At 49.0% G+C, this 27,976-nt stretch overlaps 7 protein-coding genes across 7 annotated transcripts; 4 read left to right on the top strand and 3 right to left on the bottom strand.

Annotated features, from left to right (window-relative positions):
* Positions 1–1,478: 1,478 nt before the first annotated feature.
* LTR64_006248 (uncharacterized protein) lies at positions 1,479–3,239 on the top strand (the record flags this gene model as incomplete). The annotated part of the gene is made up of 1 exon (XM_064900581.1): positions 1,479–3,239. The coding sequence occupies one exon, from the start codon at positions 1,479–1,481 to the stop codon at positions 3,237–3,239; it is 1,761 nt and encodes a 586-aa protein (XP_064753893.1).
* Positions 3,240–5,884: 2,645 nt separating this feature from the next.
* On the bottom strand, positions 5,885–8,064 carry MEF1 (Elongation factor G, mitochondrial; the record flags this gene model as incomplete). Its single annotated transcript, XM_064900580.1, has 2 exons — positions 5,885–7,954; positions 8,011–8,064. The coding sequence occupies 2 exons, from the start codon at positions 8,062–8,064 to the stop codon at positions 5,885–5,887; spliced, it is 2,124 nt and encodes a 707-aa protein (XP_064753892.1).
* Positions 8,065–8,601: 537 nt separating this feature from the next.
* Positions 8,602–10,725, bottom strand: SAC1 (Phosphoinositide phosphatase sac1; the record flags this gene model as incomplete). Its single annotated transcript, XM_064900579.1, has 2 exons — positions 8,602–9,258; positions 9,376–10,725. 2 exons carry the CDS (start codon positions 10,723–10,725, stop codon positions 8,602–8,604), a joined length of 2,007 nt encoding a protein of 668 aa, XP_064753891.1.
* A 465-nt stretch (positions 10,726–11,190) lies between these two features.
* YPT52 (GTP-binding protein of the rab/ypt) lies at positions 11,191–12,002 on the top strand (the record flags this gene model as incomplete). The annotated part of the gene is made up of 3 exons (XM_064900578.1): positions 11,191–11,253; positions 11,388–11,606; positions 11,655–12,002. 3 exons carry the CDS (start codon positions 11,191–11,193, stop codon positions 12,000–12,002), a joined length of 630 nt encoding a protein of 209 aa, XP_064753890.1.
* A 1,665-nt stretch (positions 12,003–13,667) lies between these two features.
* Positions 13,668–14,669, top strand: txl1 (Thioredoxin-like protein 1; the record flags this gene model as incomplete). The annotated part of the gene is made up of 2 exons (XM_064900577.1): positions 13,668–14,184; positions 14,233–14,669. The coding sequence occupies 2 exons, from the start codon at positions 13,668–13,670 to the stop codon at positions 14,667–14,669; spliced, it is 954 nt and encodes a 317-aa protein (XP_064753889.1).
* A 5,701-nt stretch (positions 14,670–20,370) lies between these two features.
* LTR64_006243 (uncharacterized protein) lies at positions 20,371–22,060 on the top strand (the record flags this gene model as incomplete). The annotated part of the gene is made up of 2 exons (XM_064900576.1): positions 20,371–20,875; positions 20,928–22,060. The coding sequence occupies 2 exons, from the start codon at positions 20,371–20,373 to the stop codon at positions 22,058–22,060; spliced, it is 1,638 nt and encodes a 545-aa protein (XP_064753888.1).
* Positions 22,061–24,468: 2,408 nt separating this feature from the next.
* Positions 24,469–27,035, bottom strand: LTR64_006242 (uncharacterized protein; the record flags this gene model as incomplete). The annotated part of the gene is made up of 2 exons (XM_064900575.1): positions 24,469–26,926; positions 26,983–27,035. The coding sequence occupies 2 exons, from the start codon at positions 27,033–27,035 to the stop codon at positions 24,469–24,471; spliced, it is 2,511 nt and encodes an 836-aa protein (XP_064753887.1).
* Positions 27,036–27,976: the final 941 nt, after the last annotated feature.

The following is a 27,976-nucleotide window of genomic DNA, read 5'->3' as shown; positions in this document are numbered from 1 at the left end:
TGGAAGATAACAAGAATGTATCAATCTGTCAAGACTGATTCCTCTGGATTGTACCATATAAGTGTAACTTTGGAAGCAGGTGCGTCTGAGTACTGCAAATCCGTCAGCAACCATTGAACTGAAAGAAACAGCCCAGCCACCGATGACATCGTCTCACTTCGTTCTTCTGGAGAAGGCAGACTAACAAGGAAAGTGCTGGTACCGTTGAATTCTATCTCACATACGTAGTGTCGAGGCCTGCAATGAGACGTGGCTTTCGACAGTGTCAGGGACTCGGAGTAGTGGTAGAAAAACCGGCGCGGTGTAGGCAATCTAGTTACATGACCTCGAACAAGCCGTCCTGTCGAAGCCAGTCCTTACAGAATGATGGTCTTCGATCACTTTTGTATTGGAAGATCGGAGGTTTTCACGATGAGAGACATGGTTGGCCTGCAAGCGTGGCTTCAAGCTGGAGCGATGTGCGATTGACGTGGCTGAGATTCCTTCAGCTAGGCAAGCTTGACCCAAAGACGTTAGCTCTTACATTCACTGGCGTCCACTGGCATGGGTGGTACTCGCCCCAGTCCTCTTCAAGTTCCTCGTCCCACGACTTTTAGTTAGCCGACTGCCACTGCAGTGGCCTCAGAATCTGCATTGCGTCTTCCCTTGGAGTTGGTAACAGCAAGTTAGCGTCACTCCTTCCACCTAAACACTTCCTTCTCAATACGGGCTTCTGTTACAGACACAAAATCTGTCGTGAAATCGCCTAGTGTAGTATCGGCTGCTTCTCAACAGTAGCGACTTCGATTTTGTCGCCGTTCAATTCATCGATACAGCGCACCTTCGTCGACCTATTGCGCTCCCACCATACCTTCGCCTCTCTCCTCACTTGCGCATCTGCAACAGCGCATCGTACCATTTTTCTTCCTGTCAACCCCGAGAAACTCTTGACGCGCGAAATCCCACTGGCGGCGCATGTTCGTCTCTGCTGCAAAAAGACAAGCCTAATTACAGAAGGAACCGACTCACCGAGTGCTGCAAATACAGGTTCCTTGTCCAGATAACCACGATTGTTGGACTGCTGGGTAGGCACTCGCAGAAACAGGCTTTCTGTGCTGGAGTTGGGGTGTCAGTGGTTCGGTGTGGCTAGTTGAGGCTGTTGCCGCTTCACTGGAACTGTTTCTTCGGCTGTCAGCCACATCCTTTACATGGTGCTACAAGAGGTACGGATGAACCCTCGGTCCCTTGAGAAACCCTTCTGAACCACTTTGCAACACCTGTTCTGTTTGCTGCAATCAGATCGCTTGGTCATGTCGCTGGGTAGCCATGCCACCAGGACGATCATCACGAGCACTGTTTGTTGATGGAACCACTCTATGCGTGCCTTTGGATGACTATGATTTGCTTTATTACCGAAAACAGGTGCAGCAACGTTACATCAGACCTATGCTGACCTTATGAACTGTAGCGCCCACCTCTCTTGAGACCACCTTCTATTGATGGCTGAAAGCGAGTTTTCGCGTACTGTTCAAACACACATTCAATCATCTAGCCCAAATAGATTCTCAAAGCCTCGCCCTGCCTTCGAGGAGTCGGGAAGGCCGGGCAAACGACCCCGCCTGCAAAGCCCGGTGCCTATGACAGCAGCAGCAGCAGCAGCTCTTGCCCAGGCTAAAAAACGAAGCTCACCGACACCCTCAGTCCTACAATCTCCTAATCCACAGGCCGAGGCTTTGGGTGCGCTGATGGGCTTGACACAGAATGTCACCAGCCCAGCCATCCAACACCCCAAGCCGAATGCTGCCACTACCATGAGCCAGCCATTGGCTGTCGTTGCCGCGAATTTGCAAAGTGGTGTCGAGGGCAGTACAAGCCCAGACAACAATCTACTAACTAGCCCAGCAACCAGTGTAGGTACAGTCGGCAGCATACTAAATGTATCTGGCGCTGGCACATCTGTCACGAGTCCACAACCTGTAGAAGGTGCTCCCAAACCAACACACGATTCAGTCTCGCCGCAGGATCCTGGCAAGAGCGCCTCCTATCACACCCCATTCTTGACGCCTCAGATCTCGGATGCTGCTCGAAGGGGCATGAGCTTGCCGGGCTCTGCATCTAGACACGACGCTCGCTCGCCGTCGTCGAGCAGTAAGAAGCACAAATGCCCCTACTGTTCAACCGAATTCACCAGACACCACAATCTCAAGAGTCACCTTTTGACTCACAGTCAAGAAAAGCCATATGTGTGTTCGACATGCAACTCTAGGTTTCGCCGGTTGCATGATCTGAAACGTCACACGAAGCTGCATACAGGTGAGCGTCCCCACGAGTGTCCGAAGTGCAACAGAAAATTCGCCCGCGGAGATGCGCTTGCCCGTCACAACAAAGGTCCCGGAGGCTGTGCGGGCAGGCGATCGAGTATCGGCAGCTTCGGAGGTGACGAGGAAGGTGAAGGCGATGAGACCATGGACGGCATTGTCTACGGGGAGCCTGACACCATGGAGGATGAAGAAGGAGGAGCACGTGGTACACCGGTGATCCGTCGACAAGCACCCTCTGGAGATGACTCGATAGACAGCACGGCTAATTATCGTCTCCCGAGCACTTATCCCCCAATCCAAGGTCGACCTACTGGATCGTCTTTCCCACCTCCAGGCTATACCTCTTCGAATGCTCCACAACCCATCAACCAACACCCTGTTGGCTCGCGATCATCCAAGTTGGGCCCTGGCCCACCAGTCTTTGCGCACAATCCGATGACGGAGAGTCCGAAGCCTATAAGTCCAGCACAACGACAGAACACAGGGACTATGGACAGTGTTGGCAGAAACCGATCTCCAAGTAACCCTCAGTACGCCCCAGCATACGCACCACGGGGTTTAAGTGGTTCTACCTCGTTAGCCGTACCTCCGCACGGACCTCAGCTGCCGCCACCGCACGGGTTGAACCCTCCCGATTCAAGGTTTACTCTGGCTAGTCAAGCAGGGCCTACACACCCTCCAACACAACCAATTGGACCACCAACCCATATGTCTGGAAGTGGGCCATTGTCATCTCATAGTAGCTCAGGCCACGGTTTCTCGGCCCATGGTAGTGCTGAAGGACATCACCACAAAGGTGCTTTCCCAACAAATGAGGAACGTCTTTGGGCCGTTGTCAGAAGCTTAGAGCAGCAGATGGGCGGTATGCGCGAGACCATCGAAGCACTTCGAGCGGAAGTCGGTACTCTTAGAAAGACTATTGATCAGCAACGCACATGAATGTTGTTGAATCTCTCTACGAAGCACGCTCACGAAACGGTGTGGATCAGCACAGCCTTTGAGACACCACTTGTCCTCTTGGCGAACGTTGGGTAAGGACATCAAAAGCTCATTTGTATCTATTGGTTGTGATAGTTAGAGATTAGGTCAAGGATTTGAGAGAACGAAAAGTTGTTCTTAGCCAAAAGAAAAAAGCCACCCTGTAACATTACTCATGTTGATGACACAGAAAACAGCACACAGAGACGAGGTATGGGAGTATGAAAATGATTGAATAGGCGAATGATTTTACTATACCCTACACTGTAATTTGGATGTTCTTAGGACTCGATAAGTGTAAAATATGATTCAATTCAGATTGATGTTTGTACTTGGAGCAGCAGCCCGTTAAACCCCTCTACAATGATCATGTCCCATATGTACTACCAGTTGGAATCGTGCCAATGTATCTCCTCACTTTGTGAGATAAACGCGACTGCACTGGTTTGCCAGCAGGATGGAAGGGACGACTAAGGCCCAACAAACAGACACTCCGGTCGAGCATAACCCGAAGAATTACGCCGAGAAGCACAACTGGGTGAAACACCTCTAGACCTCCGCTATTGGCTGTCAATCCACTGGGAATACCCAGTGGCTTCCAGATCTTTTGGGAAACTGGACAACACTATCTATCGACGGCGTGCACCATTTCATCGCGACTGGTCACTGGCCTCCACCAGATCCGCAGGGAAACCGCGTCAAGCAGCGAGTCGTGGAGTTCCTGCTAATTTTGGGTTCAAGCATGTGAACGCTCCAGCTGCGCTTCCAAGCATTGAGTTCAGCCGCGGACCCTCTTCGTTCTGGACTCTGTGTATACGAGCCCAAGTTCTGCTATTCTTCTGTTCATTGCCTGTATACGTACTTCAATTGTTCTAATCAGCTCATATAAATACAAGAAGTCGTTTCACGCGCTACCGACTTGTCGCCATCGCTCAGCCCAGAACAAGAATGTATAAATTCGTCCTCCTTGCGGTCTCCGCTCTAGCGGGCCTTGCCTATGCGCAGAACGCGGTGCCAGCTTGTACGTCGCGAGGTGGTCCCTCTGATGGTGGTACATGTGCTAACAATGGCTGTCTCCAGGCGCAACAAGCTGTATCGTCCTCCCATCTAATTGCAATCTCGATCCGGCCTGTACGTCCTCCTTCAGCCGCTGACCCTAAGCACTGCAATCCACGAGAACAAAATATTGTGCATATGCTGCTCAATAGACTGCGAAGATTGTCTGCAGTTTACTGAATGGTCGGCTATGGTTGACGAGCTTCTGCGCCACCTCGTGTGCTTTCTGTAGTGGTTGCACGGTCCTGCCCTACTTCAGGAGAATGATTCCTTCCATTGCACGAAGACAGAACAGAGCAATACGTGCTTGCATAGCTACCAAAGCTGACCTGCTGCTTTTACAGGCATCTGCAACGATCAGCAGTGGATTTCCACTATCTCATGCTGCATCAGCACGAGCTGCGATCAGGCAGGACAACAGCAGGCTCTGCAGTACGCCCAGCTGATATGTACTCCTGTCGGCGCGACGCTGGTACGTACCATACTCCATCCCGCACTTCCGTCAGCCCAACCACTAGGCCTGCCGTCCGCGCAACGCACAATCATTGACTTCTCTTCCTCTCCACAGCCCAGCCAAGCCTCCTGCTCCAACTCAACCTCTGCTGCCTCCTCAAATTCAGGTTCCGCCTCTTCCTCAGCAACCACCGGCAGCGCCGCTTCATCCGCACGCAGTAGTGTCACAAGCGTTGCTTCTTCCGCCGCCAGCAGTGTGTCCTCAGCGGCTAGTAGCGCCGCTGCCTCGGCGACCTCAGCTGCAATGGGTCACCAGGTCGTGGCGGGTATCGGTGGTGTTTTCGGTGCGATTGTTGGGGCTGCTGCACTGCTGTAAACGCCTAGGAAGGATCTGGGGGTTTGTGGACAGCAGCAAGAATGAGCTTGGAGTTGATTTTCAATTGAGGGTGATGTGCTTGATTTCAGGGAGAAGGGACGGAGCTTGTCAGCGTGTCGCTCGGTGCAGTGGATATAGTACAGCGACGAGATATAGAGGCGTGAATGATATGATTCTTGATCTACTCTATCACTGTTCTGAATTAGTCAGATTTTACGACACCAGGAACTGGCTCGGCGATTTGGACAATCTTAACGAGAACTTGCCTCCTGAAGGGTGCAAGACGACGGTTTGGTCCGCCGGACTACGACAAATGAAAGCTATGTCGCTTCAAGAAAGTAGGGGAAAACATTGTTCTCCAGGAGTGATGATATACATAGTATTATCTGTCATATCTATCTTGTGCCAGGCGAAACATCCGAAATCGCCTGCTGACCTCTATCGAATATTGCTGCACTTATCATCAAGCATCTATGTGCTCCGAGAAAGATAACTTAGTGAAGCTTGCGTCATGACGGCAGCTAAATCCCAGACATTAGATGACTCACAATATAGTGCTAAAATGCTTCGACGTTGTCATCGGTGCCCTTGCTAGTCCAGGATGTGCTGAATAGTCTTGCAATCATTGTACATATATCGTACACACCATACCGCGGCCGAAAGCATGGCAAGTAAGGTCGTTGAAAAGAGTCTTTGTGAACACGCTTGAGCTAGACAGGCTCTATTTCTTGTTCCTCTCGGCCTGAGCCTTTTGGTACTTCGCCATCAGCTCTTTCTGTAGCTGTCCAGGCGCTCGCTCGTAATGGCTGAACTCCATGCTAAACTCGCCCTTACCTTGAGTCGCTGCTCTTAGGGTACCGCTGAAGCCGAACATGCCATTGAGTGGCGTGGTAGCATGGCATGTGAAGTCGTCTACGCCAACCTCTGAGTCGTTGATGACAGCATTACGCTTCTGCAACAGACCAATGACATTACCCTGAAATTCTGACGGTGCTGAAACGACTGTCTTCATAAGTGGCTCCAAGACGACTGGGTTAGCTTGAGCGAAAGCCTTCCTGAATGCCTCTTGTGTTGCACGTTTGAAAGCCATTTCAGACGAATCAGTCATGTGGGTAGCACCATCGTCGATGACCATGGTTGTGCCGAGTACTTTGTGGCCGATAAGAGGACCCTTTTCGCAAGCTGCGTAGAAGCCCTTTTCACAGGCGAACAGGAATTTTTCGTCGATGGCACCTCCAACAACTTGTTCTTCGAACTTGTTCTCACCCAGAGAAGTGTAAGGTTCCATCCATCCAGCGACACGAGCATAATCACCAGCACCACCAGTCTGTTTCTTGAGAATATGGTCAAACTCAACCTTCTGTGTAACAGTTTCCCTGTACGCTACTTGAGGCTGTCCAGTCTCGCAGTCGACTTTGTATTCTCTGCGCATGCGTTCCACATAGACTTCGAGATGTAGTTCGCCCATACCAGAGATAATAGTCTGCTCCGACTCAGCGTCGAAATGAACTCTGAAAGTCGGATCCTCGCGCTGAAACCGAGCAATGGCTTTGGAGAAATTCGACAGATCCTTGTTGTTCTTTGGCTTGATAGAAAGCGAGATGACAGGTTCTGGCACGAACATGGAAGTCATGCTGTAACCTAACGATCCGTCTGTGAAAGTGTCTCCAGAAGCACAATCAACACCGAAGACAGCACAAATTTCTCCCGCACCAATCTCTGGGATTTCCTCCATCTCATCAGAATGCATTCGTACCAATCGTGGCACTTTGACTCTCTTGTCGTTGCGAGCATTGAAGATATTCATACCCTTCTTCAAAGCACCTTGATAGACACGGATATATGTCAATTGACCAAAGTTTGACTCTTCCAATTTGAAGGCCAAGCCTACAAAGGGTAAGGAGTTGTATGGTATGAGCTTGACAGGAGCCTCTTTCTGTCGACGATCCAGAGCAGTATTTGCGACCTCGGATGGATTGGGTAGATAGTCGCAAACACCATCGAGCATGGGTTGGACGAACTTATTGGCAAGTGCCGAGCCAATAAAGACAGGCGTGAACTTGAGGGATAATGTTGCTCGTCGTACAGCGGCTTTGAGCTCTTCAGGAGTTGGATCTCTTTCATCGAGGAAGATTTCAGCCATCTCATCATCAACATCAGCCAGAGTCTCGATCAGTCTAGTCCGACGTTCGACAGCAAGGTCTTTGATATCGGCTGGGATTTCTTTTGTTCTTGTTATTATTTCACCGCTTTCTCCTTCGGCGTAGATCGTTTCCATAGTAATTAGGTCGACCAGTCCTCTGAAATTATCCTCAGAACCAATAGGGTATTGTACAGCAGCAGCATGAAGTTTCAATTTCGAATTGATCTGATCGACCGCTTTGAAAGGATTGGCACCCATTCTGTCCATCTTGTTTATGAAGGTTATCCTAGGAACATTGTATCTGCGCATCTGGCGATCGACCGTAATTGTTTGGGACTGCACACCAGACACAGCACAGAGAATCATCACAGCTCCATCCAACACTCGTAAGGCTCTTTCAACCTCGATGGTAAAATCGATATGTCCAGGTGTATCGATCAAATTGATGTGGTATTTCTCACCATCTTTGACCCAGTCACAGAAGGTGGCAGCAGACTGGATGGTAATGCCCTTCTCTCTTTCAAGATCCATAGAGTCCATCTTTGCTCCAACTGCATCTTTTCCTCTAACTTCGTGAATCTGTTTTATTCGGCCAGTGTAAAAGAGTACACGTTCTGTCGCTGTCGTTTTGCCTGAATCGATATGCGCCTGGACACGAATTAGCACCGAAATCCCGACTTCTCGACACATTGGACACTCCATACCGCTATACCAATATTCCGAACTTTTGAAAGCCTCTTCGCCTCCTCAGTTGACATGTTTTCTATGATCGTCTCCTGAGATAGTGTCTCTGGCTCTTGTGCCTCCTCTAGCCTGCATCTGTCAGCTTCCTGTTTGTGTTCCAGATTGAAAAGCGCTTACATGGCGGCTGCTGCAGCAGCGCCTCTCTGCTGCTGCCATTTTTGACGTAGAGGCGATCTTGCTAAAGGTTCTGATGTCCTTAATTGAGGTGCCAGCACAGAGGTTGAGGCGCATCTTCGACAGATCCAAGACTGTGCTGTGGATCGATGTATGTTTGCAGCAGCTCTCGATGAGCGCTGCACCAGCCGAGATGCCCTCATCGTGACCGCGATAGAAAGCAAGAAAGAGCGAACGGAATGCAACGAATACGCCCGTCTCTACAATAGCAACTGCGATCCAGCCATAACGGGCAACTTTTTGGTGGAGTCGAGGTCAGACTGCCGAAGAATTTCCTAACCACTAAGGGACGAATCATAGTACTGGCCTCGAAGCAGGCATGTGAAGGAAGTGTACTGTTCTATAACCACTATCTATGGGTATCACTCGCTTGTGCTCTAATCCATCCGCTTTTTGCCCTCTTCCATATAACCCACGTTGGTCTGACTTATGTTTCGTACGCGCTTAGCATTTCCTGGGACTGCCTGAAGGACTTTAGCCAGCACAGGGTCTTTCTGAGCTCGGGTCATAGCATTGGAGAAGCCTTCTATCGCGTATTGAGGCGTGTTCAATTTTGGCCAGTTCACGAATAACATTCCGTTGGCGAGAATGAATTGTGCCGACCATGCCGCAACACCAACGCAGAGAAGCATGAATATTCGTATAGGCCATACTGTTGCGTCCGGTGCTCGAGAGGTCATCAAGAAGACGAAAACGATGAATACCATGGCTGCAAGGATGTAGGGAACAGCTTGCACGACCAGCGGTCGTTTGTCGACAAAGGTCTGTGCTGTACCGACTCCAGCAGTAGATGGCAGGTATGCTCCAAGAAACACGTCGAAAGCATCCTGTCGAGGTCCATCAAGGAAGTTGTTCTTCACGTATCTCGTCACCGAGTTGTTAAGATCTTGAGCCATGCCCATCCGTGTTCTATTTCCGGTTCTTGTAAAGTCGGTCTTCAGTGCTCCGGTGCCAGAGTATGATTTCGAAACAACATCAGCGTTGTCGGCCCAGATATTTCGGTAGAGATGCTCGAAGGCGAGATCGTCGCTGACCTGGTCAGATTGTGAGAGAACACCTGCATCTTGCAATTGCTTGGTCAAAGCCCATCTCCCAAGCATACTTTGCACCACGTTTGTTCTATCGAGGCAGTCCATGCAGTTGGTCCTCACCACTGCCGTCTGCCGTAACCGCACATCGAGGGCCTCTGTATTGCCTGGCATTTCGACGCCCTTGAAATACCCGCCCTTGTTAAGTCCGTCCATAAGCTGATCAAGGAGGAGTTGAGCTCTGTGCCATTTCAGGCCCTTCGTCTCATTGTGGAAGTCAAAATAAATGTAATGGAGTTTGTCCATGCGCTGCTTCCCCCCCTTCGGCTCAATCTCGTGGAACAACTCTGATGTCTTTCTGTCGGCTTCAACATCCTCCTCGGGTGCGCTGACTAGAGCTCGCACCATTTGTTCGTATGCTTTCTTGACGCGTTCTTCACGACCTCTTTGGTTTACCAGGTTCACAAGATAGTTCTCACCATAGATTCTGATTTGCTCGAGGAAATGTTTCCTTGCAGCCTTCTGAGCAGTATCAACGCCTCGAATTTGAAGTTTTGGAGTGTAGTGCAAATCGTTGATTTCTGCCCAGAAGACTGGTACACTACCACGAGTTTGCACATATGACATGATCTGAGTTTCTGAAGTTGATCCTGCAACTTTACCCGTTGAAGTGTCGCTGCCAGCATAGCCTACAGCAGGTCCTGCAGTATCGTTCAAGATGACGATCTGCTCGGTTTCGTTATAGTTGGATACGTGACCGTGTTCATCTATACCCCTAGAGAAGTATCGAGTACCACCTCTGTGGCGTGACCTCCTGGTCATCAGAGCAAAGGTAAAAGTGGTGCTTCGGACCTTTGCAGGTGTAATGCGCAGCATGCCAAACATGATGGGGAGGATATAAGGATCTGCACCTGGTTGCTGTCCTCCTCTTGTGCCACTTCCACTGCCTCCTCCCAGCCTGAAGTCGATCAAATCGGTCTGCACAAATCTGTTCCAGAAGAAGCGGTCGTCTGCCCTTGTCCATAGTGGCTGTGAGAGGTCGGCCTGTGCTTGTCTCTGGAAGGAGTTGGTGAGGTCGATGGAGTAGGAAAAGTACATGGGACCGTTGTGCAGCAGTAACTTCAGGTACGTGAGATAGGTGTCTTCGTCTGGATCGTGTAGAGGTCTCTCTCGCAATGGAAGAAACTCTGTCGCAACTACTCGATATACCATATGTCCTCGCAACCTGCCCATGGGCTCAGCTTTTGTAATAACAATAATGTACTTGTCGAGCTTAAGCTTGATAATCCCCAAAATGCCAGCAATACTCGATACCCGCTTCGTTCCCAAGAGTTGGCCATTATTCAGTCTGATGTCGCCTGATGGTCGCTCGACAACCAATGTCGGCGCAGTCGTATTGGAGGGGGATGTGAAGGCATAATGGGCGCTCGAAGCATGCACGTTGATATCGCGGAAGGGAAGCAACCCTGCCATGTTAGAAGGATTCTTCCAAGCCCTCCTTTATCCCGCAAGAAAAGAACGAGCGCAAAGAAGAAATAGTGGTAGTCGTGAACAGTGTGCGATATCTGATAAGCAAAGGGCAGTCACAGCAACGACGAGGAGTGGGACGTGACATCTCAAGCTTCGTCATGGGACAGGGTATCAGCCACAGCAAGTGACCAGTAAAAGTCATTCTCCAGGCCTTTTTACTCCGGCCGAAGTCTCCATTGCTCAACTAGTCTGCTGTGCATTGTCACTGCCTACACGTCGAACGCACCATTATAACTTGTGATTCTTTGGTCGCTTCATCGAACGGGCACTACCGGTTCACTACGTTATTGGTGCTACTACAAACACTCGACTTGAACTGCGCACTCAGCTGCATCTTCGATTTACCTGCGCCGAATTTCGAAAAGAGTCCCAGACGCCATCGTCTAATCTGTATAACACACCTCAAACATGGCGGCAAGAGGGCCAGCTGGTCGTCCCGGAGCAGGCGGCAGATTTGCTCAATTCAAACTGGTATTACTTGGTACAGCAAGATGGCCTCCAAACAGTGCTGGGTGCGATCAGCTAACTTTATCACAGGTGAATCCGCGGTTGGAAAGGTATTGATCTTGTGCTTGACCAGCATATTCAGCCACTAACTCCTTCAGTCCTCGTTAGTTCTGCGATTCGTCAAGGACCAGTTTGACGACTATCGCGAATCTACGATCGGTGCCGCCTTCCTTACACAAACTGTCACCCTGGATGAGAACACCACTGTGAAGTTCGAGATATGGGATACTGCCGGGCAGGAACGATACAAATCTTTAGCGCCAATGTACTACAGGAACGCCCATTGCGCTGTCGTGGTCTACGATATTACACAAGCTGTACGTAACAGTTTTCGAATGTACTTTCCTTTATGCTGACATGGACAGTCATCATTAGACAAGGCGAAGTCGTGGGTAAAAGAGCTCCAACGGCAAGCCAACGAGAACATAATCATTGCCCTTGCTGGTAACAAGAAAGATATTGTCGACGAGAACCCTGACAAGCGAGCGATACCGGCTGCAGATGCTGAGCAGTATGCAAAAGAGGCGGGTCTACTATTCTTTGAAACATCGGCAAAGACTTCGAACAACGTCAAGGAGCTCTTTACTGCAATTGCAAAGAAGCTACCACTAGATCAGGCTGGCCCAAGAAATCTTCGAGCAAATCCCAGGACTGGCCCACTTGACTTGAGGCCAGAGGCTACACAACAAGGTGCTGGAAATTGTAACTGCTGATTAGGAGCGAGCGACAATGCGAGCAGGCTATTACAACAGACGAGTCTCTCTCATCAAGCAATCAACCCAAATTTTCTCATTGTGAAGTGGTTAGCAGGAGTTGGTGGGTTGACTGGACCAGGTATTCATGTCCAGCTGCAGACACTTCCGCCGGATAGTCATTTTGGCAGGAAGGTGTTGGTATAATATATTCGACATTTCATGTTTTCCATGCGCACCGTTTCTTTCTGCTGACTAGGCAATTTCTTCTTTCCAGCTGACACCACAACCTTCTCGCTTTGCTTTCCATGGTACTATTTTCCACGATGCAAAGAACAGGCTTGCGACGCAGTACAAACCAGCACTCCTGAGTGTGACACCCTGCACGCTGTCTAGACGTTCCAGCTTGCAGGCAAAGACTGCCATCCAGCTGAGGGTTTCATGAGATTGTCTGAGGTGATGGTGGTCAAGAAGCTGGCAGCAGTTATTGCTCTTTGTGTCATGCTTAGTACTCTCTTCCTTTGTTCCTTCTCTCTGTCTGAGGTGGTTTCTCGTGCAAGGTAATAACTAGCCACTCCAAGGGTAGAAATTTATATATGTCTGTGGCTCTTATGCGACACCGTAGTATTTACCCTCAGGCACTCCAGGTCTCAATTTCTTGTCCTCTTCAATAAGTTCCACCTCAGTCTTGCAGTTTTCGTGTTCGACTTAGTTCGTCACAGCGAAGTCAGACACATCTTACATGGCTAATCTAGATGTCGCAGACTTATTCAGAAGGATCTGCTAATCACTATATCGTCCTAGGCCTGGCAGTGCCACAGAGTCCAGATCAAAAACCACCAACAATTGACGTTCTGAGAGCAGCCTACCGGCAAGCACTGCTCAGATATCACCCAGACAGAGCTGCAGTTCAGAAAAGATCGAAGGTACCTGCCAAAGCTGTTTCTGAAGAAGCGAGGCACAGCGTCGACGCTATAGTTCAAGCTTATGAGACGCTCGCCAATCCAACTTCACGTGCGGCCTATGATGACACGCTGCTTAAGGCGACAAGCAAAGCAAGGATTGTAGCAAACAACAAGGACAAACAAGTTGTTGCTTTGAGCCTGGAAACTGTTGATCTGGAGGATTTGGACTACCACGAGGCATCCTCTCAGTGGTCGAAAGGCTGCCGTTGTGGTAGTACATACACAGTATCCGAGCAGCAGCTAGAAGACGTTGCAGACGAGGGTGAAGTCATCGTTGGGTGTCAAGGCTGTAGCTTGTGCATAAGAGTGGTGTTTCATGTCATCTAAGGACACGAAGTGATGCAAAGAACGAGGAAGACCTTTGTCTATGCGTATAATGGAGAACACATTCCTCCTAGTGTGTACAATCCCCATTGCGGATTTTGTCGAGCTTATTGAACCTCTTTGTGTGCGGTTCATGAGGTAGTGCAAGCCCTCTTCTGTGCTTCACTTGATGGGAGTATTTTGTTCTTGTAAGCAGTCGCGTCTCAAGGACCCCGCAACGCGTATCGATATGACGCCTGCGCGCTGAATAAATTTGAACATTCCCCCAACTCACTTGAGCATTCCTCTACAGCCACCTACCGCTAAGGCAAACATACAGACTGCTCATCTCCAAGTCTCTCGCTGACTGCCACTTGCGAACACCAAATTGTATGCGGCCACAGTCGCCACACACAAGATGACTTCAAAAACAGTACAAATCGAATCGACAACACAATTCTCGAACCTCCTCTCCTCGAGCGCCATCGTAGTCGCTGATTTCTACGCAGACTGGTGTGGACCATGTCAACAGATCGCCCCCATATATGAGCAGCTCTCGGCTCAGCTGTCCCGACCAAATAAGATTACCTTCACAAAAATCAACACAGATAGACAACAAGAACTCTCTCAAGCATATGGAGTGACTGCGATGCCAACCTTTATGATCTTCAAGAATGCACGCCAAATTGAACATATCCAAGGCGCCAACCCTCAGAAGTTGAGTACCGCAATCAAGAAGGTGGCCGAGGAAGCAAACAAGATCGATAGTGGAGAGGGCTCAGCAGGTTCATCAGGACAGTACTGGCTCGGTGCGGCGCTACCGAAGAATTACTACGATGTAACGGACCAAGTGGATGTACTGGGTCTGGAGCTACTGAATTGGGAAACTTCAAAGGGAGGCGCTAGGGCGATATTTAATACAGCGAAGCCCAAAGGTAAGCAGTGTCCGTCTTGATGAGAAGAACGAACTAACAACTAGCTAGAAAACGACGACAAGGATTACGTCGAATCCGACACCGACGAACAACTCATGATATATGTACCATTCCAATCTACCTTGAAAGTCCGTTCTTTACACATCACATCCGCGCCCACAGACACAGACGATGACGAGCAGCCATCGCGGCCAAAGGTTCTCAAGATTTTCACAAACAAGCCTCAAGCTCTTTCCTTCGACGATGCCGAAAGCAATGCCGCCACGCAGGATGTAACGCTGACAGAAAAAGACTGGGACCCTAAGACGAACACCGCTAAGATCGAATTACGGTTTGTGAAATTCCAAAACGTCAGCAGTCTAGTAATATTCGTGGCGGAAAGCGAGGCAGATAATGAGAAGGTCAGAATAGACAGAATCAGGATCATCGGCGAGAGTGGTGAGAAGAGAGATGGTAAGATTGAGAAGATAAGTCATGACGATTGAGTACTGTTAGGAAAGGAGGAAAGGTACAGCTTGTCCGGGTGGACCTCATGAAAGAGGCGGGAGGATATGATCTTATGAGCGACGTTTTAGATTGCACGATGGAATGACACGAGCATGTGGTCACCAATTGCAGGGACTTGCTAGAGTCAATATAGACAATATGCAACTTCTGATAAATTTGGAAAGCTCTATCCAAGATTTTGCAGCTCCGACCACAAAGCCCTGTTCGTAATGGTCGTGCCACGTCAATTCGTGATACCGGTTAGTTGGCAGTGTCCCGGCCCTCGCTCTTGATCATACGTACTGACAAGGTCTGCCAGCTAAGAACAGGCGCGACGCTTCGCTCGGAGCAAACATGCCAGAATGCTAGGTAACACGCACGCGCACTCGCCTCTACTGCTCCCTCAGAAGATCACAAGGTACCACAGCCACTAACATCGCACCGCTTCCATCATCCACGCAAGCAAAAAAACACCAAAAAAGTAATGTCCGACCCCAAGCATTTAACAAGCCCAGAACACTCGACGTAGCCACTAAGAAAGGTTTAGAATCTCAGCTACCAAAACGTCGAGGAGATCGATTTGCAATTTTTTCTTCATCTGTGCCGCCATTGACACTTGATTCTCGTCATTGTGAATGTAAACGGTCAAGCAACACAGGGGTAATTAAAATGGCGGCGCCGCACGAAGAAAGAAGAAAGGGAAAAAGAAGACCAATCGTTGAAGATGAGGTGTTCAGATGTACAGAGAGAAAATTGTGCCAAGACTTGGTAGCGTGGATTTGTGTTCACGTGATTGAAATGGTTGTTCGAGTTTGAATAATTACTGATAGAGATTGATTGCTTACTTGTTAATTTTCTTTTATATAGCCGATGATGAACGATGCACAATGCATTACAAACAAAGATAGGAAGAGAATGATCCTCGTGTATACTGAGGATGTGATCTCAATCTTGACTAGATTCTGAGGCTATACTGTCATGGGACAAGATTCTGTCCGAAAAGCGAGAAAAACGTGGTAACGTTTGTGCTTTATACTTTACAATGTGGATGCGAGGCTCTGGCAATTCAATGTGTCAGACTGCGTGTCTGAGGGACAACGGTTTTGATGTGGCAGTTGCGGTATTGAGGGCGCCTCAAGGCTTTTTCTTCTCTGGGAAGCTCGAGCAGGACTCGACTTTTGACCCAATACGCACGGCTTGACGATGGAATGTCGTTGTGTTGGACCGCCCGCCTGTATTCAGATATTTCTTCGGGAGCTGCTTACATTCTGCAAAAAATTGGACGGTATCGCGCAGCTAACCACGAGTCTTACGCAAAATCACGACTGATGGCTCAGCCGTTCCTTAAAATTTGTGCGTGACTCTCTTTTCTCTTTTTTTATATTTTTTTTTATGATTGTCCGATCGAAGTTTTAAAAGCCAGGTGAAGACCACGCAGATAGAGGCATTATACGTTATCTTCTTTGGGCGCAAGGCTATATTTATAGTGGATACACAGACCACAATCCAAGCACGCAAGGCAAGCGAGACTTTCATCAGCTCACCACCTGGTCCTCGAAGCGAAGCTAGCAACGACTACACCCTACTTTCGTGCCTACTTCATGCAATGCTTTGAACAAAATGTGAGATTATAAAGTATCGTGGCGTCAATGAGCCCGAACAAGTCGGACTATTGTTCGGAGCGATTGAATGCCACCACGTGTGCGCCTTATACGAGCTCAAAAGACCCGACGTCGACTTCACCTGCTTCGACTGAATACGAAGACAACAAATATCTCCGGACGGGCCTGAACGGCTTGTGAACCTGACGGAACGTCTTGTCGGTAGGTTCTCGTTCAGTGTCTTCGTAATCAGAGAAATGCAAGATTATCGCCCTCGTGTTGTACGGACCACTGGACCCTGTAGATGCCCTGCAAATGCGTAACGAAGAGGTGATCAATCTACACCACAGGACATGAGTATGAGCTAAGAGAGATCAAACACAAATCTGTACAGGCCTTTTTTATGCACGGTGGCCGTGCCTTGTGCTTATCTCCATCTTGACGTAGCTCATTTGGTGTAAGTGTGGTCGAGACTCGGGCAAGAGCTTCTTCACCAGTTTGGTTGAGATCCCGCTGGACCTTTCGAGAACTAAGGGCCCAACATCGGCTTCAATAGTGATCGAAGCGATACCACATTCGGACAGAGCTTCAGTGAAAGCCAAGCAGTTGACTGGTGGCGAATAAGATCGGCTGCGGCAACTGTTCCTGGTAGGTCAGGTCTTCGTGAAGCCATCTGACGTTGCCGACGCCTCACTGTGACCAATGTTCGTGGCAAAAGAGAGCAACAAGCATGTGCTTCGAACCTCGTTGCAGCCACCAAAAACTGTCAGCGGAGACTCAACGACATGCAAAGCACGCTTGCAAAGCCCCCGAAGCCATGGCACTCGAGACCAAGCTTGGGAGTAGCCAGATGGACATGCAATCTCCCCGGAAGCACTCCGCAGGTTCTAGTGCGAGCGACCAAGACTTAAGAGTTGGTTTTGCCGATTAGCAACAAGAAGTGAGCCTTAGCTCTACCAAACCTAGGGATTTGAACAGTGGGATCCGCAGACCTAGATTGGCCATCAGGCACCAAGCCGATGGCCTCGTACAAGATAAGTGCTGGACTGTCCGGATCGAGAACGAAGAAAAACACGTTGAGTGTTGAAATCTAGAGACATTCAGAAACAGTTCTGAGAAAGGAAATGCCTTGCGTCAGAAGAAAAACCTGAAACACAAGTTGCAGATGGAAAGACAAAACGGTGGCAAAATTTCGCTGTACCTGCATTGGCTTGCTGGGCTGTGAGCGCGTTCCTGCGTTAGTCACAGTCAAGAGGGTCCAGGTAGTATTCCGGCTCTCGGCTCAGGAACGAACAAGCATAAGAGGTGCCTGTAGTACATATGGATACACACGAATCGAGTACCCGACTGAGTCTCGCTGCCTCGACGATGGCTCTCCATCTTCGCCTCTACTCAACATGACTATCACATCGACGTCGAGCTTCTTTGACCCATATAGTGCTGGACTAGCGACGAAAAACAAGATCGGACGCTGTGCCTCTAGCTCAGCGGAAACACATTACCCAGAAGCCGATGCAGGTTTAAATGAGCGCCATCGTTGCACCGTCTCTCGTGCCGTTCTGTTTAGTCAACAATGATCGGATAGCGACCCAGCATTCTCGAGGGGTTTGATGCTATTCTTGCCAGGCTTAAACTCACCTTAGCTGCATTAATTCCAATAATCTCATGCAGCATTTCTCGTATTGAGACCATGAGATAGGAATAAAGATCAGCATCTAATTTGCACACGGCAGTCAATTGGCTGCGAGAGCACATGCTTCAAAACGATGTGTCTACTTCGGCTGTATGCTGATATCATTCAGCTCTTTTTCAACGCAAGATGATATTGGTTCGTTTTACGTCAACAGCCATCGTTTTGGCACTGTGGCACACCACTAACGAGGTTGGTGATAGTGGACGAGCAGGGTATCGATGAGGCATCGTACGTATCGATAACGAAGAGGCTAGAAGCTTACGAAGGACCGTCCACGTTCTGCACCACAGAATGAACGACATCGTTCCAATCGCCAATGCACTGGACGGTGCAGCCATCAAATCGAGATGACAGAATTTTCACACTGACATGCTTGGATGACTCGGAAGCTGAAACGCAGTGCCTGCCAGAAGCAGGAGATCAGTGGGGAAGCAACGCGTCTACTGCAGAAATGCATCCTTGGGGTCCGCGCTTCTTTTTCGCTCAAAACAAACGTCGCGTCAGCAAAACTTGTCGACGTGTAGTATGTAACTTCAGGTCCAGCAGTCACGCTGAAAAGCTGCCGGTGGCGTCACGGATAATCGTGGAAGGCATCGTGATGCAGCCGACAAACTGGACCAGTCTCACTTTTAGCTGCAAGCTGTGAGGGATCATTCTGGTTCCGATGCAGTTTCCTCAATGACCGAGGGAGTGAGACGAACGCGACTATGTCATTGAACCTGTCAACTGATGCTGGCTGCAAACCCCAAGCTAGGATCTAGAAAGTTTACCAATGGGTAGAGCACCAGTCCGATCTGCCTTGCGAAAAGTGAAGTGGTTCCAATAATGCCAACTAACATATCAGCTTTTTAAGGCGACTATCTGGAACAGAAATGATGTGGCCATCAAGCGTAGAAAGCACTCGTTGATACTTGACACGCATCTGGCTGGATGAACATATCACAGGCTCTAAATTCTGCTGCATTATTGGAAGAAGCACTTCAGCTCATCACAAGCACCGATGCTCGCGAGTTGGTGTTATTGGTCACGCTAAAAGGCGTGACGCCTCCAGTAATAATCGCGCGACAGGAATTGAGTAAACTCAACGTCAATGAAGCAGCTCTGATTCGAGGATATTGTCTTTACAACGATGCAGGCTTTTAAATCCTACAGAAAAATGTCAGAAGAACATGCTGCTATTCGCACTCGATTCCAGCGTAGATGTGACGAGCCTATGATCGGTACAACGTCACACAGAAGTCGTCCTCGTGAATTCTTTGGCTATGATGCAAATGTGTACAACCACGCTGCAAACCCAACAGGTGACTGAAGCCATCACTAAAGCCTTCATATCGCTTGCCGCTCAAAACCAATAGACCATGCGAATCGCTACGACGTGCTCACATCTGGCTGGCACATCGTTCCAATCATTTCTCGCGACAGTCTTCCTTCTGGTGACAGCCACGCACAATCCTCCTGGACGACACGAATGGAAGACAATCAGGCACGATGAGGTAAGATCAGCTCAAAAGTCAACATAGGAATGCTACAGAAGCCAAATGTAGCAACGAGATCACCAACGATGACGAATGGCTGTAAGGTGTTTCTTGTCCCTCATCGCTGGAGAGCGTGGCAGAGACCAGGATACACGGTCAATGCACCTCATCCGGGCGTAGATGCAGGAACAAGACACCCTCGACACAGCTGAAAGGGTCATCGCGTCCAGCAACCCAACGACGATCCACACACGGGAAAGTTAGAGGATTAGCGTGTGATAGTGTTTGTGAAGAGCCACCGAGATGCAGCTGGTGGTGAGACCCGGCGTTTCCACTCAACTTTAGCTGCTTGCATGGATGTGACCGCGGACCTGAAAGGCTGCTCCACAACGCTACACTCTTCGGTCCATCCGCTCAGCGCGCAGCTGGCCATACTCTTTTTGTGCCAGACTCGTCTGTCTGGGTCGATGGGCTGGGTACCATCTGCTAGAATCAATCGATCATTTCTTATCCTACTCCTCCACCTCATTATCTTTTCCCTTGCTCTTCATATCAAGACATTCTTTCTCCCCGCAATCGTCGTCCTTCATTTTTTGGTTTACTACACCCTGTTTCTCGAGGCACTTCCCGGATCCTGCTCATCTGTGTATCATTACCAGCTTGACATCATCCAGTCTTTCCTTCAGCCTCTTGCTAACACTGTATCAATACCATAATCCTCCCACTATTGCCAGGAAACATTCCTTGTCCAGCAACAGCACCCAATCAACATTGTATCAACGAGATACCTGTATACTACCAACAACCATCGATCTACATCCCGAGAACTCCATTTCGAGTTCATTTTCTTTGTCGAACTTTGTACCAGCATTGTCACCGTGATTATTCGAAGGCTCTATAGAAGGCTTTTTGGTTAGAAGCTTGCAGCACAATGGATCAGTATCAGAATCAAATGGCTCAATCACAGATTCAGTTCTACCAATACAGGCCAGAGTCTGAGCATAGACATGCTGCAGTCTTTACACCCATGCCTCAAGAGCACCAGCAGCCAGTATACCACCAGCACATGATGGCATACCCACCAGCTCACTATACTGCTCCTCAATACTGGCAACCGCCGCCACAAATGCAGCGAGGTCATTTCACACCTCAAAGGATCACGACACCACACGGCTCACCACCATTGACTCTATCGGTCCCAGCATTGAAGATGATGGATTACAGTGGTCATATGGATCACATCCGATATTTCAATTCACCTTCCCCACCAACACCATGTCTTTCTGCTTGCCCAAGCACTGCCAGCAGTCCACCAGCAAGCAGCTTCCAGCATACACCCACCCACCACGGTTACTTCAATCTGCCAATCAAACATACAAAGGAAGATCTGCAGGTTCAGAACTTCATTTTGCAGGAGACATGGGAAGAACCAACTCGTAAGTGCTGAAAGTAGTAATAGTGAAAACGTCAAACTGACTTGCGTTGCAGAAGTGCACATCTTTCCCGACGCAGTCAGTGCCAAGATCGCTTCCGGCTGCACTTCCCCTGCGCTTTCTTCGGCATCTCCAGCGTCACAAGCTTCATCAGCACCTGTTGCGGAATTTGTGAACTTGAGAGATCTTACTTCCGGCTCATTCTCTCCATCGTCCATTGTGGCTACTGTTACTACCACTGTTTGTCCACCGTTGCCAACTTTGTCAACAGAGGACGAAGAACACAAACTTACGTTCGGTGGTGTTGCTACTCTTCTTGTTTCTTCCCAGGATAAGTGTGACGGCTCATTCACTGTAGAAAATCCTTCCTTCGAGTCCTCCTTCTGCTCCGAATTCGATTCAGAGGACGAGTTCAGCTTCGTTAACTTCGGTGAAAGTGAAGCCGCTTACCACACTGAGAAAAAAGTGAGACTGACCGTCGAAGAGGAAGAATTCGACATCCGCAGCCTTAGCAGCTTTGAAGAGGAGGATTGCGCTCAAGTCGGACTTCCGTCACCACCATCGTCTCTGTTTGACGACGCTTGCTGCGGCAAGTCACACGGAAAGAAGATGTCACGGGGTAGCGTCAACTTCGACTTTGACGAAGCTCACATCATGAGCCATAGTGAAGGTCAACAAGCCTCAAGCGTTGCCCACTCAGAAGATGCCTCTGGCAATGCTCAGTCCAATGGTATCGATACTGCTGCTTCAACTCCCCAGCCTTCAGGTGGTTCGACCAACAGACGAGGGCGCAAGCAGTCGTTGACAGAAGACCCAAGCAAGACATTTGTATGCAACCTCTGCTCTCGTCGATTCCGCCGACAAGAACACCTTAAGCGCCACTATCGATCTCTTCACACCCAGGACAAACCTTTTGAATGCAATGAATGTGGAAAGAAGTTCAGTCGAAGCGACAACCTTGCTCAGCATGCTCGGACACATGGTAGCGGTGCTATCATTATGGGCGTGCTCGAAAATGGTGAGCTTCAACCTCGTCTTCCTTTCGATGATGAGATGGGTCAAGTTCTGTATGAGGCTGCTCAAAGAGCCGCTGCCGCTTCGTCAAGTAGTGGCAGCTCCTCAGATTCTTCGTCGTCCGAGGGCAAGCGAGGTATGAAGAAGCGCAAGCGAGATGACTTGTCCTTGTGAATCACTATATCATGTGCTGAACATGTACACGCTTCTCACGACCTATACAACCACGATGATATGATTTACATGCGACACAAGACACTCTTTACAGACGGATCAAAAGAGCGACATACAACACCAGGGACTAAGAAATGCCAACGGCACGATCATGTCAACTTTGCACAACTTCGACCACAATCTTTAACTCAAACCATTTCAGCTTTCGATGCAGCTATCCATGAGTTAGCTCTTCGTTGAGTCTCAACACTTCGGATAGACTTCAAAGTCATTCAATGTACTATCTATTCATCCATTCACATATTCACCGCTTCGAAGTTGCATGCATAGGGGATGTTCGAAAAAGACGGTATAGCCACAGCTTGACGAGGAAATAGATTCATGCTGGAAGGAAGACAAAGACATTATACGGGCTTCACCTCGTGGTGAGCTCACTGGTGATGGCGCACGAGCAGGGTCGTTGTGACCTTAGGATTGTTTCCATGACCTTGTAACAATAGAACATAGCGATCTGATTATTGTACACTGCCTAGTGCCTTTGATAGTCGTCAAATAGCTTACAAACTATTTCAAAAGCAAATCATTCCCACCGTTTGGTGATACCTGTCATGCCTCCGATAACCATCCAACATCTACAGCGATAGCTATTATTTCAGTCTGTACTTTCATGTAACCTCGCTATCTCTACCTTCGGTCGGATCTGTACATCATACTGCATAAATCTCGACGCCATGCAGATTCACCGATTCGAAGAACAAAGTCCTAAAATCCTTGCTCTGCATGTGCCACAATTCAGTAGGGGTACTGTACTATGGGTCCGGACCACACCCACGATTCAGGCGATGACAGTGGTAAATATAGAAAGCGTACTGTTCACAGGCATTTCCTTGAAAGGTACTATTATGGTCTTACTGATGGTTGCACGACAAGCATGCGTAAGTCCTCAAGTAGAAGCTTGCTCTAGATACTACTGCGATACTGTGCTACTTGAGTGAGGATTTCCAAGCACAAATGTGTAACTTCTCGCTACTAGTATGTGACACATCTGAGATTTTCAAGTTGGTTCAGGATCAAAGTGGCTGCTGAATCTGGAAGACGTGCTTATGCTGGGGTAGAGCTCTGACCACCAGAGCATCCTGGTGACTGCTTCGTCCCAGGATCTCGCTGTTCTCTGCCCACACACACGCGTGCGCAGAAGAGGTCCGAAAGTGCTGACAAAAAACCTTCCCAGCTTTTTCTCTCGCGGAAGCGGAATCTCTCAATTGGCTTTTCTTCAAGCGAAAGTTACTCTACACAGCCAATCCAGGCTCGCTACTCGGCTAGAATGGAAGCGACCCGGGGCCTGGAAAACACTTGCACGAGGATGCTCGGTCAATATCTGGGGAGCACTTTCGCTTGTTGTCTTATTACCTTCCTTGTTTCTTTTTAGTTATCCTCGACTGTGTCACCGTGCATGCAGAGAGAAATAGATACCGAGCCGAACCAAAAAGAAAATGCCTATCGTCTATCGATTGAGATACGCCGGCTGTTTATCAGCTTTGTTCCACACCGGAAATTGGATGACCCTATTACAGTAGTAGTGGGTGCTAAGGGCAAGCCTCGTGAAGCCTAGAAATAATGCTTGAGACAGCCTCCCAAGCCCGGTCCATGCACTTCGCTGCTTTCGTCTGGAGAGCACGTCTACTCCATTCGGTGTATGCCTCGCGAACAGACTCGGAAGATATGACGGGCGTGCGGCGTGGTCTCCTGTCACAGAACAGTGGGGATGTTCTTTTTTTTTTTTTTTTTTTATGTCAGAAAGAAGGTACAAGTAATCTAATCGATAGAGAAATGCGTACACGTTTTCAACACTTTTTTCCAAGCGAAACCATGCCACTACGTGCCGCACAGCTCTCACACACCAATTAATTAGGATTTCAATCACTCTCAGGATACGATCCTTTGCTTCCAAGTCTTCCACACCCGGGACAACAATGACAGGGTAGGTGGACGCGAGTAGTAAACATTCTCGACGGAAGCGTCACAGCCGGTTTCAATGTTCTCTCCTCGATGTTCAGACCACGTTCACATCCGCACACTCCGAAGTACATACCGAGCGACCCGATGTCATAAAAAGTCAACGCTCGGTCTTTTGAGGCTTTGAAGAGGGTTCGTGGCTGTCTACTGACTCAACTCCATCGCAGCGTGTTATTTTTACCCCTGCCCCCTGCATGCACGCTATGTTCTAGACACGTGACCATGCCTGGATGTACTCCGCTGTACCAAGTAAAGCACTATCTTCACGTTCTTGTGTGCTGGCTGTTTAGACTTCAACCCTGGAGAAGCGAGGATGAAGTGTGCCAGGTCACATGGATCGTCGTGATCGAAATTGCCTCGAGACGCGAAGATGGATCGACACGTTTGCACGATCACCAAATCTGACCATGTTGAGAGGAAAATGCATCTATTCTCAAGATTACCGCAGCTGCCACCTCTTGAAAATCGTTGTTGTACTCGATCGACGCTTCTGGGCACACGTTCGAAGCTGGCGACGTCGGTGTTTGTGTAGGAGACGAAGAAGTATCACCAATTTTATCCCTGCCTGTTGACGCCCATACATGAAAACATGGTACTTTCGTCGAATTCTTTATCAGAGGCATTGTGTCGAGCCTATCTCCTAGGCCTTTCACGGAGGACAAGTTGAGGAACGAATGAGAGCTCGTCAGCTCGCAACGGAAGCTTTGAAGTTCAGACTCGGGCACCATTGGTGAAAGGAGTATTGCCTCAAGTTTTTCGATCGTGAGCGGCACACTGTCGCAATCGTGTGCCGCTTCGCTCGTGACGAGGAGTGCGAGAAAGAACGTAAACTTTCTTGAAGACATTGCTTCGTTGCTGGATGTGGTATCGGCGTTATCTGCATGGTGCTCTAACACGATTCCATGAATCGACCATGACTGATGGCCTTCCTGCTTGAGCTGACGAACTTTAGAACGCCGATTGCCGTTGTTCGATGACAGACCCGATATACCTGTACTCCACCATTCGATTGAAGCGTGACGAGGAAGTTCCTGGACTTCTGCTGCGATGAATGTTGGGATGAAATACTTCTGAGTCTCAGTCTTTTGTCCCAGCATGCGGCCATCGGCTTCGCGAAAGTCCTCAATGATATCGTAGTTGGGCAGAACGTGAAGATGTTGCCCAATACTTACACTGGACCTTGCAGAAGCAAAACCACGGTTCCTTTGTAGATCCCAAATATCAACTTCTTCCTCTTCTTCCTGTTCGTCTTCATTCAGTCCCAGATTCTGGAGACTTCTTGCTCGGCCTTTCTCATCGACAAGATGTGCTTGCATCCAGATGGTCGCAGCTTCGCCAACATTATGCAACATAGGCCTGTTGTCCTGCTTACTCGAGTTTAGGAAAAAGGCTTTACGTGCAAGGTAAGCAACACCAGCTGGTGCCCATACATCAACACCTCTTTCCTGTCCGACGCGCCACAGGTGTTGTAGTGCTAGTACCGCTTGTGACGAGAACGACTCTGGAAGGAATGACAGTGAAGCTGGCTGAAGTGGAATTTGTCCAGCCATATGCACAATCTCAACATAAACTTGCCCATTGCTAACAGCAGATGCTGACAACTCTCTATCAGTGGGGACAGATATTGCTTGGGAGTAAGGACCGATGTTGGCGGGGGCCCAATAACTTCGTGACTGCACATGCAATCCTTTACGACCTTTGCTAGTGTCACGGTCTTGGCTAGGATCAAGCATCAGCGACAAAGATACTAGTACACCTTCTGGCAGAGGTACGGCCACTGTAACCCGAGCTGGCGGATTGGCTAAGCGTGCTGGCCATATGCTTTTACTGTATACCTGGTTGACGGATGCAAAATCATCGATCGACCTTAGGAGGAGTGTGACGCTCACGACGTTCAGCACTGACATTGTTGGTTGGCTCGAATGTGTGTTTAGGATCTTCGCAAGACTTTCAACTATAGCCTCAAGCTGTGTAGCCGCTGTTTTTTCCGTGACGCAAACCAAGTTTGATACCTGAGTTGCGAGACACGACGTTTCGAGCGAGTAATTCGTCTTCTGTTGAGCTGAGTCAGATAGCGACGTGGCTGCAGCTTCAGCGGGACGCTTTTGATCCCCAGCGTGGTCGCTTCGTGTATTCAGTATCTCAACAATGGCATCAAAACGTCGATCGAAACACGCAGGCATCGGTACGTAAGGTATACTAGTCCTCTCTTTCGCAACAACACGTGCTCGCTCAAGGACTGCATAGTGTGTTCCACCCTCAGCACTATAAGACTTAGTTGAGTCAAGTTCAATACGCATCTTCCATAAATTGCTAGGTCCATCAAGAGCTATCGTTTCATACTCTCCACCTTCCCCAAGAACGGCGCCACGCAACGTAGCCTCTTCACCGAAGCCTGCACAAAATCTGGACAGTCCAGATATCAGTCTTTGTCGCGTGCCTGGCTCGGCCACATTCGCGAACAACAGTTTCTCGGAGATGCCGCCAGATGCAATTTTTATGATACGAGCATCGTAGCCCGAGCTATCCATATCATCCAACAAAGACGTTAGTGAATCGTCGCGGTCCGGAGGTGGTGGTAGAAAGGGATAGTGCCATAGATATGCAAGAGGTATCAAGCCGAGTCTTGTAGCCACCGACTCGACTCGAGTACGTTGATAGGTACTCAGTATAGCACCAGCACTGACAGCATTGGCCTCTGGATGTTGAGTCAGGACATCGCGAAGGAGGTAAAACATGTCCTCAGTCTCATCAAAATCAAAAGTCCTTTTACGGTCAACGTCATTGCTAGCAGTCTCTATAGCGTTGTAGTACTTGCCAGTCTGACTCGCAGTACCTGTGATCTTTCTCCTGTAAAGAGGTAGTTCTAGTGCTTCAGCATAGAGTGAAATGATGGAATGACCCACTGTCTGATACATAAAGGAGTTGAGGTCAGGCCCTTCATCATCTCGGCTTCCATCTTCTGGTATGGAGGGGCATAGATTTGCAAGAGCCACTATTTGGTGGTCATTTTCTATGCAGTGTGTTAAGGAATACAAAGAGTCTTTCCCACCTGAGATCAGGCCGATCACCTTGAGCGACATGATTGAGCGATGAGCACGACTGACTTACTAGCCTTTGCTCGAGCATTGGGCCCGCACCAAACCAATGATAGACACTTACTATGTCCTATAAGCTCGAGACAAACGAAGCAACTAGCACTCCCGAAAATGATGGACAGTAGAATGTGACATGCAGCATTGCGAGTGGAAACCTGTGCTAACGTCGCAGCGGCTTGCCCAAGTCTTGATCGTTTGCTAGGAGCACATATGTAGCAATCAAAAGGTAAACCACTCTGGCAAGCTTGACAACAATCGCAAGAAGGAGCTTGGGACGAGCGATGACTTTTAACGCTTCTCGACCAATACTTCTCCGCTGCTCCTCGATCAGATACTACGGTGGGACATACAGACTTTCGGCAGGAACAGTTCTGCAAGAAGCGTGCGTAAATATCCGCAAACGAGCAGGTGTTCAGTTCCTGCCATGTGAAAAGAGCCCTCGATATGTCGCTTCGTCTGTGTCTGACTTACTCTCAAGTAGTCCGTGTTAATTGCAAACGTCCTCCATGATTGATCAGGCAAATTGGGCTTCATGAGTGATCCAGACGTATGTCTTCAGCCGAACAAGATGTGAGACTGCGACGACCAGTTTCTACCTCTTTCTCGCGGTCACCACATCCCTATCATCGACGAAGTTCGAGTCTCAAGCAAGAGGAAGGGTCGATTTCCGGCCCTGACACTACTTTCTACAATGTTGCCAGCACGTCTGACAGTACAGATGATCATGCTATAGAGGCAGATGATGAGAAAGGACCACTCCTACGGCTACCAGCTCCTCCACTTCGACCACACAAGGGTCTGA

Source organism: Lithohypha guttulata, assembly GCF_036872675.1.
Source record: "Lithohypha guttulata strain CCFEE 5908 chromosome Unknown scaffold_4, whole genome shotgun sequence".
Lineage (NCBI taxonomy): Eukaryota > Fungi > Ascomycota > Eurotiomycetes > Chaetothyriales > Trichomeriaceae > Lithohypha > Lithohypha guttulata.
The sequence above is the reverse complement of the archived record's forward strand: the minus strand, read 5'-3'. Positions and strand labels throughout refer to the sequence as shown.